Genomic DNA, 15,638 nt, shown 5'->3' on the forward strand with positions numbered 1-15,638 from the left:
GAACGTTCCAAATTCATTGATTCCTTACGATGTGTTTAAAGTCTGCAAATTCACGACGAATCGGCCATAGGATATGATCAAAGTCAAATAACAAATCGTTTGAAATGATTGGTTTTATCGAAATGACAACATCCTCGACTTTTGGCTTCTGTACATCGCCTTAATTCTGAATATATTCATATATGGTGGTATTCGGTCATTTTCGGCAGATTTTCTGGCATCAATCTGACACCGAAAATACCCATATTGGGAGGTATTTAGTAATTTTGGTTGTTTTCCAGATACTAAAAGTGGTCGTCTTTAAATTCAAAATGGTGTCTAGGGTCTAGGTTTTGTTTCTATGCATCATCTCGATTACGGAAATATTCATATTGAGTATTATTCGGTCATTTTCGACTGTTTCCTAGAAGTTGCCATTTAGCAATTCAAAATGATGCCTGAGGTCAATTGTTAGCGCATTGCATCATTCTGGTTCCAGAGATACTTATATAAGATGGTATTTGGTTATTTTAGGCTGTTTTCCACAAACCGGAAGTCACCATCTTGGATTTCAAAATGGTATTTAAGATAATTTCTGGCCCTTGAGCGTCATTATGGGTGAAGAAACACCCATATTGGGTGTTATTCGATCATTTTCGGCTGTTTCCCAGGAACCGGAAGTCGCCAACCTAGTAAGGCTGTGCGAGACTCAAACCGAAAATGAGCAATTGGATATATTCGGCTATAGTGAGACCCAGAATTACCTATGCTTCACTAGTCTGGTGGACAAAAACAAGGGAGAAAGGTGCTCAAGATAAGTTGGAAAAACTTCAACGGCTTGCCACTCTCTCAATAACGGGTGCAATGAGAAGCACACCCTCCAAGGCATTGGAAGCTCTACTGTTTATGCTTCCACTGCATCAATTCATACAATTAGAAGCCGAAAAGAGTGCCTTACGGATCAAAAGATCATTAAGGCTCTTTGAGGGTGATTTAACGGGTCATCTAGGTATTCTAAAAACTATTCGTATCAATCCCCTAGTGATAAACAATGAAGACCGGATGGAGAAAAGATACAATTTTGAAAGACGATTTCGAATGTTTGAACCTGAGCGTGATGTTTGGGAACGCGGTGGTCCTGATCTCCGCCCAGGATCAATCATTTTCTACACAGATGGTTCAAAAATGAACAATCGAGTGGGAGCAGGAGTAACTGGCCCAGGAATAGACCTGTCAGTTCCAATGGGCCAATGGCCAACTGTCTTCCAAGCTGAAGTCCAAGCAATACTAGAATGTTCTGAAATATGCCTACGCAGGAAATACAGACACTCAAACATTTGCATGATGTCCGACAGTCAAGCAGCGTTGAAGGCTTTGAAGTCTGCGACATGCACATCAAAACTAGTTTGGGAGTGTGTTCAATCACTCCAAACGCTGGGTTGTAATAATCAAGTAGACTTATACTGGGTTCCTGGTCACTGTGGAATAGATGGGAACGAAAGAGCCGATGAATTGGCAAGACTTGGATCGTCTCATCAGTTCATAGGACCAGAACCCTTCTGTGGTCTATCCGCTTGTTCCCTTAGAATGGAACTAAAAGCATGGGAAACTCTGAAAGTGGAATCCAACTGGACAAACACCTTCATCGGTAGGCAGTCGAAACGGTTCATCACTCCGAACGTTTCTATGACTCGTAAAATACTGGATCTTTCAAAAAAAGATCTAAGCACGTATACTGGTTTAATAACAGGGCATTGTCCGAGCCGTTATCATTTGAAGGTTATGAAAAAACTTCAAGATGATACATGTCGAGTATGTGGCATGGAAAAAGAAGACTCGGAACATCTGTTATGCCGATGTCCGGCAATTTTTATCAAAAGATATAAGTTCTTCGAGAGAGGTCTTCTGGAACCCTCTGAAATCTGGAGAACAAATCCCAGTACGGTTGTGCGCTTCATACGAAGTATAATACCGGACTGGACTAATGCTATTGGCCAGACTATAACGACCACTTCCAATAGTGATACGTTATCCTGACTAAGCAAAATTAAAAAGGGGGAATATGTCACAAAATATCAAAAAATTGGTCGCAGTGACGAAAATACCCAACACGGAAAAAAAAAGGCTGTGCGAGATTTCGAATGATTTCGTATAATTTCGCAAAACTGGAAATTTCCCGAAATTTCGGTTTCGCGAGATTACCGGAAAGTTTCGTTGAATTTCGCTAAACTCCGCCTAAAATTTCGCGAAATTAAACTTCGAAATTAAACTTTCGATTACGAAATTTCGTGAAATTTCGGACCAAATTTCCGATGCGCATTATTACATTATTTTCTGGGTTGTGCTCGTTGCGACTATAAATTTAATTGAATAAATCTCAACAGATATTTGGTTTACTAATAAAAGTCAGACATAGAAGACGAAAAGACCACGTGGTCTTTTTTCTGACTTATAATTTATTATTGCCACCAAGAATATAGCTTTCGCATTTTTTTTTTTTTTTGATTAATAAATTTATTTGACACGACTTGATAATTCATAAGTGTCACGGAAAGTTTGCGATTTGTCAGCAATTATGGCATTTACTTCTACAGAATAATAATTCTATTTTGCAATGCGTCAGGATTTGTGACATTTTCCTGGAAGTATATATCAATACTCAACGATCGGCAAAAAATCAACGCCTTGGTCTTAAAAACAATATATATGACCTGGATGCTCGTGAACAGAAGGAAGAAAGAAAGATGTTTATATTTTGTTCGACATTCAAAAACCATTGTAAAATTTATCGTAGATGATCAAACTGTTTAAACAAATTTTATTTATTTTTGTACTCAACAACAAATTGTATTGAAAATGATTCTGAATATACTCAACAGAATAGCGTATATTAATTACTTTCAGGTAAGGAAATCATTATAGGGTATCGAACGTCTTCGTCAGTGGTTTTCTTCGGCAGTTTTTCTGCAGCAATCTTATTTAAAAGGGGGCCGAAGAAAACCACTGACGAAGACGTTCGATACCCTATTTGTTAAAGACAGTGAAATATTATTAAAAATTAAACAACCATTATCTTTTTTTTATTTTTGTTTTTGAGAAAATGATATTACCGAAAATTCTTTTTACAATTTGCGCAATTACTGATAATCAGTTTTCTTTGACCTTCATTTTTTTATAAATTTTTCATACTTTATTGTACATATATTTGTAGCATGAGATCATAAATCAATTCTTTTATAAAAATCAAAATGAGTAACATCTCAGCTCAGCTCTTTAAAGTTTCTGATTGTTTTTACTTAGATATGGCGTTTCCTTTTACTTTATTTATCTTTATTTGTTCTGGAAAATTTAGGATAACAGGCCTATCCACAATCAGTATTAAAATACAATAAAAATAAAAACAACGAGATTTGAAGAATATTTAATTATTCAGTTACGGTAATAAAATAGTGCATTTTTGAAAGGCCCGTTCGTCATATATTTTAGGCAAAAAATTATAAAAAAAATTATCCGCATTGCGAACAGGAACAGTCTGACTAGAATTGCTTTTTCAAAATTTTTACCAAACATGTATAATCAGACTATTTTTCGTTAGGGCATTTGGCAAATAAAAAGACCACCTGGTTAAAGTTGGAGGGAGACTGGGGGGAGGGGGCTTACCAAACGACCACGGGGGGGGGGGGGTTTAGTGGGAATAAAAGGGATCAAAATATGACCACGTAGTTTAGGAATGGCCCCAAATGCATTTTATTATTTTTGGTATCGCTGAAACTAACAGGTAATTTTTTTAGGACAAAATTATTTTCTACAACTTTACCAGAAACACTAGTTATGCCAGTCAAACAAATCGATTTAGCTGAAAAAATATTTTTAATCTCCGATAGAGCACTCTGTGTATAATTGAAATATTTTTACAACCGAAACAGTTTGTTTGATTGGCATAGTGTCTCTGGCAAAGTTGTAGATAAAAATATTGTCCTTCCAAAAATAAACACGCTGTGAAAAAAAAAATTTGTTTTGAAAAAATATAACTTTTTGCCTTTCTCCTAGAAAGGTATAGCAATCACTTGCAAAACCAAGGATATAAAAGTGCTCCAAAGGGCCGAATGGCATATATCACTCGACTCAGCTCGACGAGCTGAGCATTTTCTGTATGTGTGTGTGAGTATGTGTGTTTGTGTGTGTGTGTGTATGTGCAGAATTTTTTTCTCACTCACTTTTCTCAGAGATGGCTGGACCGATTTTCATGAAATTAATTGCAAATGAAAGGTCTTGTTGTCCCATAAGACCCTATTAAATTTTATTGTAAGCGGATTTTTAGTTTAGAGGTTATGTATCAAAATGTAAAAATCATGAAACATCATTATCTCTAAAACCACACAACCGATTTGAACAAAATTGATTTCAAATGAACGGGCTACCTTGAAAACCCTTAACTTTTGAATTTTATGAAGATTAAACTAGTGGTTCAAAAGTTACGAAAAAAACGTGTTCTAAAGACAGTTTAATCTCACTCATGTTTCTCAGAGATGGCTGGACCGATTTTCATAAAATCAGTGTCAAATGGAAGGTCTAGTTGCCCCATAAGACCCTATTGATTTGTTTTGCAAACGGACTATTACTTTGACTGTTATGTTTAAAAATGTGAAATCCAACTTTGAAAAGGAACAACTACTTGGACTCACTCACTCTTCTCAGAGATGGCTGAACAGATTTCCACAAAATTAGTGTCAAATGAAAAGTATAGCTGCCTCATAACACCCTATTGAATTTTACTGTAATCGAACAATAACTTCGTCTGTAATGTACCGAAATGTGAAAATCACGAAACTTCATTATCTCAGAAACTACACAACCGATTCGATTAATATTATTATCAGATGAGCGGGCTAGTTATGCGTTAACTGATGAATTATGATTGAACACGTGGTTTCAAAGTTTGGCTGCCCTATACGTTCACATTTCATTTGATTTTAATCGAACTTAAGTAATCGTTATTAAATTGTTAATAAAACAACGAAAGTCTATTATCTCAAAAATTACATGACTTATTTGAACATAACTAGTGTCATACGAACGAGTCATCTCTCAAACTTACAAATAACAAATTTCATAACAATTTGATATGTGGCTCAAAAGTTATGGAAAGAAAAGAAATTCAAAGATTATTTAAAACGATACCTGCTTTGATCGATATTTGTGACCTCAAATAATTTAAATGCGGTATCGTACTATTTGAACGTTCCAAATTCGTTGATTCCTTGCGATGTGTTTAAAGTCTGCAAATGCACGGAGAATCGGCCATAGGATAAAGTCAAATAACAAATCGTTTGAAATGACTGGTTTTATCGAAATGACAACATCCTCGACTTTTGGCTTCTGTACATCGCCTTAATTCTGAATATATTCATATTGGGTGGTATTCGGTCATTTTCAGCAGATTTTCTGGCATCAATCTGACACAGGTATTTAGTTATTTTGGTTGTTTTCCAGAAACTAAAAGTGGTCGTCTTCAAATTCAAAATAGTGTCCAGGGTCAATGTTTGGTTTCTATGCATCATCTCGATATCCATACTGAGTATTATTCGGTTTTTTTCGACTGTTTCCTAGAAGTTGCCATTAAACAATTCAAAATGGTGCCTGATTGGTTATTTTAGGCTGTTTTCCACAAACCGGAAGTCGCCGTCTTGGATTTAAAAATGGTATTTAAGATAATTTCTGGCCTCTGAGCGTCATTCTGATTGAAGAAACACCCATATTGGGTGTTATTCGATCATTTTCGGCTGTTTCCCAAGAACCGGAAGTCGCCAACCTAGAATCCAAAATGGGTTCTGTGGTCGATTGCAGCTGCTGTGTATCATTCTAGTTCCGGAGATACTCATGTTAGGCGGAAATCGGCCATTTTTGGCTGTTTTCCAGAAACCAGAAGTTGCCATCCTACAATTCATAGTGGTGTCTGAAGTCAATTTTTAGCTTCTTGCAACATTCTGGCTCCGGAGAAACTCATATTGGGTGGTATTTGGTCATTTTCAGCTGTTTTTCAGAAACCGGAAGTCGCCATCTTAGAATTCAAAATGGTATCTGTGGTCGATTTGAGCTCCTGTGTATCATTCTAGATCCGGATATTATTACATTGGGTGAAAATCGGCCATTTTTGGCTGTTTTCCAGAAACCGTATGTTGCCATCTTACAATCCAAAATGTTGCCTGAGGTCAATTATGGAACATATTGGTTACCACTGAAAACTTTCAATCACCAAATATGGTTCCATTTAGTTGATTAGTTCGCGAGATGTGCAGAAATTTGTGCAGAAACATGTGCCTTCAGAAGAGGCAGGGGCGTCGAACCATTATGGACATGTTTGTTACCTCTCAAAACATTCTCATACCAAATTTGGTTGTATTTTCTTGATTGGTTCTAGAGCTGTGCGAAAATTGTGTTTCATTTGTATGGGACCTCTCCCTCATAGAAAAGGGAGGGGTGTCAAACCATCATGCACATATTTGTTACCTCTAAAAATATTCACCTGCCAAATTTGGTTCCATTCAGTTGGTTAGTTCTCAGGATGTGCAGAAATCTGTGTTTCATTTGTATGGCAGTCCTCCCTTCCAAAAGAAGGAGGGGTGTCAAAACATTATGAACATATTTATTACCACTAAAAACATTTACCTGCCAAATTCGGTTCCATTTAGTTGATTAGTTTCCGAGATGGGCAGAAATTTGTGTTTCATTTGTATGGGACCCCTCCCTTCCAGAAGAAGGAGGGATCTCAAACTATCATAGAAACCTTTGTCGGCACCAAAAACCCATACATACAAATTTTCACTCCGATCGGTTTGGTAGTTTTCGAGCCTATATGTATCCGACAGACAGACAGACCGGACTGCATTTTTATATGTATAGATTACAACATCAATTTTTATGAACCTTAAGAGTGAATATACATTTATTGGATTGAAGCGTTCTTGTAAATCTATTTTCATAAATAATAAGTTTGAATGAGAAAGGCTGGGTCTGACCGCTAGGTGTATTAATTTAGGTTTTTTTCTTTATATCTTCATCGCTCCGGTATTTTGCTTGTAATTTTTATACAAAAAAAAATAGATTTTTGAAAAATAAGCTTTTTCATATTAGTTTTAATGTTTCTCTTACATTTAAAATAAATGAATTTTTTAGTGTTTTTTTATCGGAGAGATAAAATTACTATCGAAAACTTTGCCGAAGACGTCAAACTGATCAATACTACAAGGTATACAGCCCTAGGGGTTGTATGAAATGGTGACGTAGGACTGAATATATAATATATGCTAAACTAAATATTATTATATGCTGCGCTAAACTGTTCATAGGTAACACTACCGTTTATTTTTGATAGTCGTTATTTTAAAACTAACGATGCACGAATACATGAAAATTTTACACTAGTAGTAGTTGCGAAAATTCTCATAACTCTTATCTTCAAGCATCTATAGTTCTGAAAAGAACCGATTCCATAATATTCAGTTAGAAATTCGTGCTACAGAACGCTGATGATCGCACCATGAATAATATCCGCTGTGCCCTCCAGTAGCTGTGCCACCAAATATCCTGCAGCGAACGATGGTAACTGTTGCTGCCGTATGCAAAATAAAGGTGTAACATGTTCCGCAGTGCCTGGGAGTTGACTCGTATGCAGCTCTCGTTTCTCAATGTCGCGTACCTTTAACAGCTGCACTGCTCTCGCTTATGTGTAACAAACTAAACTGAAGCTGAATTTTCTACACGCAGTCTTTTGTATCGAGTTCAGAGCAGATTTTTGCAATTAAGGCGTGGCTACGTAGCTTATAGAAAGAAAGAGAAACAAACCAAAAAATCTTCAATACTACTGAGTGATTTTCATAAGCATCAAAAGAAAGTTTTTACTTTCCCGATGCGCAAATCACTCTGGTTCTTAGAATAAATAATTTTCGTTTCTAATATTTGACTGATAACGGTGTTCGAGTGAACACAAACAAACAATTAAACCGGAAAATCACTCAATTTAGCAGTGAAAATTCTTGAAATGAGGGTTATGTCTTGTTGTGATAAACTATTCATAGGCAACGCTACCGTTTATCTTTGGTGCGTCCTGGTCGTTATTGTAAAAATTATTTAGAAATAGATGGACATTTCACACTAGTAGTAGTTGTGAAAATTCTCATAACTCTTATAAATGTTGCGAACAGCCCCCCGATCGGGCGAAAACGATACATTTTGCTACACTAGGCGAGAAAGAGGCACTGAGAAACAGGAAGAGAACATGTAAACGTCACTTGGACCCGACCGGGATAGAAAGAAGAATTCGACCCATATTGGAGAGGGAAACAGAAGTTAAAGAAAATCATAGTGTGAGCTGGAGAATAAATTTAGAAAATTAAGATCAAAAGTAAAGAGAAGGTGAAGATATAAGTTCAAGTAGGAAAGAATAGTGAGCAGAGATAATAAGGTATGGAAAATAGCGGAAAGCTGTTCTAAATAATTTGCAATAAATAAAATGTTCAAACTTAACCTACTATCACAGGAATTATCAAAGTCTAAAGGTCGCGCATGGCTACGCACCAGACTAGGAGGAATTTAAGAGAACACCTAAATTGTAGGCATAATTAAAATATTTATAGATGTATCCTAAACTAAATAAAATATAATTCTAGCTTTGATCTGCTAACAAGCTGATACAAAGAGTGTTCTCTCGTGACAAAACCAACAAAATCAAAGAATTTAGAGGATCGAACATAACCTCAAAGAATGGAGGAAGATTTATCGCATAGAAAATGCATGCTATGTCAAGAACCGGATCATCTTGATGACATGGTGCAGTGCGATACATGCCAGTTGTGGGCACACTATTGTTGCGCCGGGGTGCCATCTAATATTAAACACGAAGATTGGAATTGTGTTAAGTGTTCCAACCAGTTGCGCTTACCGAAAAATGCTACGAAGTCCACGAAAAAATCCGGTGGATCTAAAAAGGGGAGCCAAAAGTGAAGTGGGATCTATCCGTTGCTCAGTATCGGTGCTCGAATCATCATTTTAACAGTTGGAGGAAGAGCAAGACGCAATGGAGAAAGGTTTAGAAGCGGATCGCTTGATTCGAGAGAAACGTTTGGAAATGAGCCGTGCAATTAAAGAGAAACGAATGCGACAAGAGAAAGAGTTTCGTGAAAGGGAGCTTCAGCAGGAGCGTGAGCTCAGGGCAAAAAAATTAGCACAAGAGCAAGAAATTTTAGAAAAACGTCTGAAGGAGGAATCTGAGTTTTTGAAAAAACAGCAAGCTTTACGTGAGATGTTTCATGCGAAGATGGATTTACTTAAAAACACCGCGAATGAAAACACGTCTGGTCGAAATGAGGATACGGGCAATGATGCCGATCCATCGAAAGGAAAAGTTCAAAATTGGTTGAATTCAAACGATCTACAAGGGACGAGTTTACGATCGTTAGTAGGGGAACATAGTAAAGCGAATGAAAAACAAAAGGAAAAAAAAACAGGGAGCTGCTGCAAGAGACAACGTCACGGAAATTTAGCACAGAAAACGATGCAGTCACAAGTGAAGATGGGGATAGCGAGGACGGTGATGCTTTTAATGAACAGATGAAAGGGATTGCAGAGCTACTAAAACGTCACGGACCGGGGAGAGGTCATGGTTTGGGGCGAGGCCACGTGGGACCTACGAAAGAACAATTGGCTGCCCGGCAGGCAGTATCAAAAAATTTACCGATATTTAAGGGAGAGCCAGAAATTTGGCCATTATTTTACAGTAGTTACGAATATACTACGAAGGCTTGCGGATTTACTAATTTAGACAATCTGAAACGGTTACAGGATAGCTTGCAAGGTGAAGCATTAGAGGCTGTGCGTAGTAGACTAGTACTACCAGAGTCAGTGCCCAATGTGATGAAAGATTTAAAGGACTTGTTTGGTAAACCAGAAAAACTTTTGAAAACTCTGCCTCAAAAGGTACGCTGCGCACAACCGCCGAGGTACGATCGACTGAATACGTTTATTCACTTCGGAATCACAGTTAAATAACTATGCGATCATATGGAGGCGGCGCGAATGGAAAAGCACCTGAACAACCCAATGCTCGTTCAAGAGCTTGTGGACAAACTGCCACCTAGCTATAAAATAGACTGGGTACGTTTCAGGCGAAATACGGAAGGCAAGCCTCTTCGCGTTTTTACTGATTTCATGAACGGTATAGTTTCGGACGTTTCCGAAGTAAGCGAACTACCCACACTTGATATGGGAGATCGAGCCGGTAGAGGAAATTATAAAAAAAAGGATTTTGTGCACGTACATGCGTCGTCTAGCAAAAATTTACCACCAGTAACAGCGTGTTAGTTGTGCAAGAAAGCAGACCATAAAATAAAGTTTTGCGAAGAATTCAAACGTTTCAACATTTCAGAACGGTTCAAAGTCGTTAACAAATACAAGCTCTGCCATCAATGTCTGAACAATCACGGTAAAAGTCGATGCAACTCAAAGTTCAGATGTACAGTGGGTAATTGCCAACAAACTCACCACCCGTTATTGCACCGAACGTTAGAGATGGTACAAGTCATGAAAGCGGAAAATGTAAACTGGGAAAACCGTTCCGTCCTATTCAGAATGCTACCAGTAATATTATACGCCGGTAATTCCAGCATGAATGTAGTTGCATTTTTTGATGAAGGATCATCGGTTACGCTTCTCCAGAATGAGGTAGTAGATAGGCTTCATTTAACTGGCGAAAAGGAAGCGTTGGTGGTGACCTGGACAGGGAACGTGAGACGGTATGAGGACCAGTCGAGAAAAGTTAACCTAATGATTTCAGCAAGAGGTTGTAGCGGTAGAATGGCGGTGCACAACGCTCGTACAGTTAAAGAACTCGTACTTCCAAAACAAAGTGTAAACTTTCAGGATCTAATTAGCCGATATCCACATTTGAAAAATCTTCCAGTTGCTGATCAAGAACGCGAGGAACCAAAAATAATGATAGGTCTTGATAACATTCATGTATTTGCACCGCTAGAATCTAGAATCGGCAAACCTGGGGAATCAGTTGGAGTAAGATGCGCACTAGGATGGACTGTTTATGGACCGCAACCAGAAAGATGCACAAGCCAGGCTTACGTGAATGTACACGAAGAAACCCCAGTTAGCAATCAGGACATTTACGACATGCTGAAGGGCCAGTATAGTTTAGAGGAAGCCGGTATGGCTATCGAAGTACCTGCATCAAATGAAGAAGCACGAGCACGACGAATTTTAAAAACAACAACAGTAAGGATAGGAAATCGGTTAGAGACGGGGCTATTGTGGCGGAATGACGTGCGTAAATTCCCAGATAGCTTCCCGATGGCTATCAAGCGGATGGAGGCGCTGGAAAAGAAACTGTCCAAAAATCCTGGACTCAAACAAAATGTTGATCGACAGATTGATGAGTATGTTGCTAAAGGATATGCACACAAAATTACAGTTGAAGAGCAGCAAAATTCGGATGCGGCTTCGGTATGGTATCTTCCTTTAAATGTGGTATTGAATCCACGAAAACTAGAAAAAAATCGTCTGGTCTGGGACGCAGCAGCATCGGTCAACGGTATATCACTTAACTTCGAGCTTCTAGCAGGCCCTGATATGCTGACGAGCCTTCCAGCAGTGATCCAACGGTTCAGGGAAAAACGATTCGGTTTTGGCGGTGACATCAAGGAGATGTATCACCAGTTGCGTATCAGACCTGAAGACAAGCAGGCGCAGCGTTTTTTATATCGTAAGGAGAAGGGACCAATACAGATATTCGTCATGGACGTGGCCACCTTCGGCTCGACCTGTTCCCCTTGTTCAGCGCAATTTATAAAAAATTTAAACGCTGAAGAACACTCCGCGCTCTATCCAGACGCAGCAGCAGCAATCGTTAACAAACACTATGTTGACGATTACCTCGACAGCGCCGATAGCGCTGTAGAGGCAATAGAACGTGCGAGACAAGTAAAATTGATCCATGCAAGAGGGGGATTCGAGATAGGGAAATGGGTCTCGAATTCAGAGGAACTTTTACGAGCGTTGGGTGAGCAGAACGATGATCAGGCAGTACATCTCCATCAAGACAAAATGACACAAAAGGAACGAGTGCTCGGAATTATTTGGGACTCTAAAGAAGACGTGTTCTCGTTTTCTGCAACCCCTAGAGCGGACCTAGGACAGATGTTCTCCAGTGGAGATCGCCCAACGAAGAGATCCGTTCTCAGTTGTGTTATGTCAATGTTTGACCCACTGGGTCTTCTTTGCCCATTTACGATAATTGGAAGAATCCTTGTACAGGATCTGTGAAGAGCGGGTTGTGAGCGGGATGAATTGATTGACGACGAAGCCTATAGCAAGTGGAAGCAATGGATTGGGTTACTACCAGAGGTGGGCGCGATTAAAGTACCTAGATGCTACTTCGGAGATGCTACGTCAGACAAGTTTAGAGGTCTCCAACTACATATATTCACTGATGCAAGTGAGAAGGCATATGGGTGTGCAGCCTATTTTCGCATCGTTATTGATGGTGAGGCACGCTGCGCGCTGGTGATGAGCAAGAGCAAAGTAGCCCCACTCAAACAGTTGACTATCCCCAGGCTGGAACTGCAAGCAGCAGTACTTGGCGCTAGCCTAGCACAATCTATTAAATGCAGTCATAATTTGGTCATAATAAATCAATATTTCTGGTCAGATTCACGCAATGTGTTGTCTTGGATCAAGTCAGACCAACGACGTTATTGACAATTCGTTGGCTTCCGTATCGGGGAAATTCTCAGCCTCACTAATGGATCAGAGTGGCGTTGGGTGCCGTCAAAGTTAAATGAAGCGGATTGCGTGACTAAATGGAAACAAGGGTGGAAATTGCACTCAGGAAGTTCTTGGTTCACAGGTGCAGACTTTTTGTCAAGTAACGAGCAGCACTGGCCGGTGCAGCCAGAAGTAAAATCGAATACAAACGAGGAATTGAAAGCTTATTTATTGATTCATGATATAACGTTATCAAATTCTCTCATCAACGGGAACAGAATATCTAAATACAATGTTCTCGTCCGAACTATGGCCTGTGTGTTTAGATTTGTCAGTAACTGCAAAAAGATTATAACAGGAGAACCTATTGAACTCGTAAAGGCAACCGCAGGGCAGCTGAAATTAGTTATGCCGCACACAAAACCGACAAAGCGTCTGCCTTTTACGCAGGAAGAACTACTTAAAGCAGAAACATATCTTTTTAAAATGATACAAGCAGAGGCATACGGTGGAGATCTCAAGGTACTATTGCACAACAAGGAGAAACCAGTTTCTCAGTGGCTAACAGTAGAAACCTCGAGTCCCTTGTATAAATTGGCCCCTCTAATTGACGAACGTGGGCTGGTACGAATGGAAGGTAGAACGAAGAATGCTTCCTTTCTGCCGTTTGACCTTCGTTTCCCGATAGTATTGCCGAAAGATCATCCATTGACAGCTAAGCTCATTCATCATTACCATGAGAAGTTCGGTCACGGTTATAGGGAAACAGTAAAAAACGAACTTAAGCAACGGTTTTATATTGCGTCGATAAGCAGATTGGTGCCGAGAGTTGCAAAAGATTGCATGTGGTATAAAGTCAAACGCAATCGTTACCAGTGACACCGAGGATGGCACCGTTACCCATCCAGAGATTAATCCCGTTTCAACGTCCGTTTAGCTTTGTTGGGATCGACTATTTAGGGCCTTTCGAGGTATCTGTCAATCGACGAAAGGAAAAGCGCTGGATTGTTTTGTTTACGTGTATGGTGGTGAGAGCTATCCATCTAGAGATCGCACATAGCCGCTCCGCACATGGGGGGCGTGTGGGAGCGCTTAGTGAGATCCACTAAAGAAGCGTTGGCTATAATCGACGAAGGAGGCCGATTAACCGATGAAGTTCTGCTAACATCGATTTGCGAAGTAGAAGATATGATAAATTCACGGCCATTGACCTACGTATCACAAGAAGCTGATGAGATTGACACGCTGACACCAAACCATTTTCTCAGAGGTGTAGCACCAAATGAACCTGTGTTGACTCCACCGCCACCCTGTGCTGCCGAAGCACTCCCGAGCAACTATCATCGATCGCAGCAGTTAGCAACGGAGATGTGGAACCGATGGTTAAAGGAATATAAACCTTCCGTGAACCGAATGACCAGGTGGTATGGAGAAGCGAAACCGTTACGAGCAGGAGATTTAGTCTATATAGTGGAGGGGACTAAACGTAAGTTATGGGTGCGCGGGGTAGTTCAAGAACCGATAATCGCCAGCGACGGGCGCATTCGACAAGCATGGATCAGGACGAACAGTGGCGTTTTTAAAAGAGCTACAGCTGTGTTGGCTGTTCTAGAGATAGATGATGGTAACACCGGGCCGACAACAGAATCGGACCCAGAATTACGGACCGGGGAAATGTTGCGAACAGCCCTCCGATCGGGCGAAAACGATACATTTGGCAACACTAGGCGAGAAAGAGGCACTGAGAAACAGGAAGAGAACATGTAAACGTCACTTGGACCCGACCGGGATAGAAAGAAGAATTCGACCCATATTGGAGAGGGAAACAGAAGTTAAAGAAAATCATAGTGTGAGCTGGAGAATAAATTTAGAAAATTAAGATCAAAAGTAAAGAGAAGGTGAAGATATAAGTTCAAGTAGGAAAGAATAGTGAGCAGAGATAATAAGGTATGGAAAATAGCGGAAAGCTGTTCTAAATAATGGCTACGCACCAGACTAGGAGGAATTTAAGAGAACACCTAAATTGTAGGCATAATTAAAATATTTATAGATGTATCCTAAACAAAATAAAATATAATTCTAGCTTTGATCTGCTAACAAGCTGATACAAAGAGTGTTCTCTCGTGACAAAACCAACATTCATCATCTTATAGTTCTGAAAAGAACCGATTTCATAATCTTCTGCTCGAAATGTATGCTACAGAATGCTGATGATCACAGCACCACCGGTAGCATCGATTATTTTGTTGGCCGCGTATAAAATTTGCTCTCCGCTGTGCCCTCCAGCAGCTGTACCAGCAAAATATCCTGCAGCGTACGATGGTTATTGTTGCTGCCGTGTGCAGAATACAGGTAACATGCTCCGCGGTGCCTGGAAGTTGACTCGTATGCAGCTCTCGTTTTTCAATGTCGCAAAGCTTTAACAGCTGCACCGCACTCGCTTATGTGGAACAAACTAAACTGAAGTTGAATTTTCCACACGCAGTCTTTTGTATCGAGTTCAGCGTAGATTTTTACCATTAAGGCGTGGCTACGTAGCTTATAGAAAGAAAGAGAAACAAACCAAAAAATCTTCAATACTACTGAGTGATTTTCATAAGCATCAAAAGAAAGTTTTTGCTTTCCCGCTGCGCAAATCACTCTGGTTCTTAGATTAACTAATTTTCGTTTCTAATATTTGACTGATAACGGTGTTCGAGTGGGCACAAACACACAATTAAACCGGAAAATCACTCAATTTAGCAGTGAAAATTCTTGAAATGAGGGTTATGTCTTTTCGTGATAAACTATTCATAGGCAACACTACCGTTTATCTTTGGTGCGCCCTGGTCGTTATTGTAAAAATGATTATTGAGAAATAGATGAACATTCCACACTAGGAGTAGTTGTGA

The 15,638-nt window shown here is 39.5% G+C and overlaps 1 protein-coding gene and 1 long non-coding RNA gene across 2 annotated transcripts; both read left to right on the plus strand.

Annotated features, from left to right (window-relative positions):
* Nucleotides 1-8,246: 8,246 nt before the first annotated feature.
* Nucleotides 8,247-9,717, plus strand: LOC129718487 (uncharacterized). The gene is made up of 3 exons (XR_008726918.1): nt 8,247-8,443; nt 8,519-8,590; nt 8,649-9,717. It is a non-coding gene; the product is annotated as an uncharacterized LOC129718487 (long non-coding RNA).
* Nucleotides 9,718-13,818: 4,101 nt separating this feature from the next.
* On the plus strand, nt 13,819-14,514 carry LOC129717214 (uncharacterized). Its single transcript, XM_055667067.1, has one exon. It carries the CDS (start codon nt 13,819-13,821, stop codon nt 14,512-14,514), a length of 696 nt encoding a protein of 231 aa, XP_055523042.1.
* Nucleotides 14,515-15,638: the final 1,124 nt, after the last annotated feature.

This window comes from Wyeomyia smithii, chromosome 1, assembly GCF_029784165.1.
Source record: "Wyeomyia smithii strain HCP4-BCI-WySm-NY-G18 chromosome 1, ASM2978416v1, whole genome shotgun sequence".
In the NCBI taxonomy this organism is placed as follows: Eukaryota; Metazoa; Arthropoda; class Insecta; order Diptera; family Culicidae; genus Wyeomyia; species Wyeomyia smithii.

Coding starts and splice junctions, on each gene's coding strand:
- LOC129717214 (XM_055667067.1), top strand. CDS start 13,819: ATGGGGGGCGTGTGGGAGCGCTTAGTGAGATCCACTAAAGAAGCGTTG.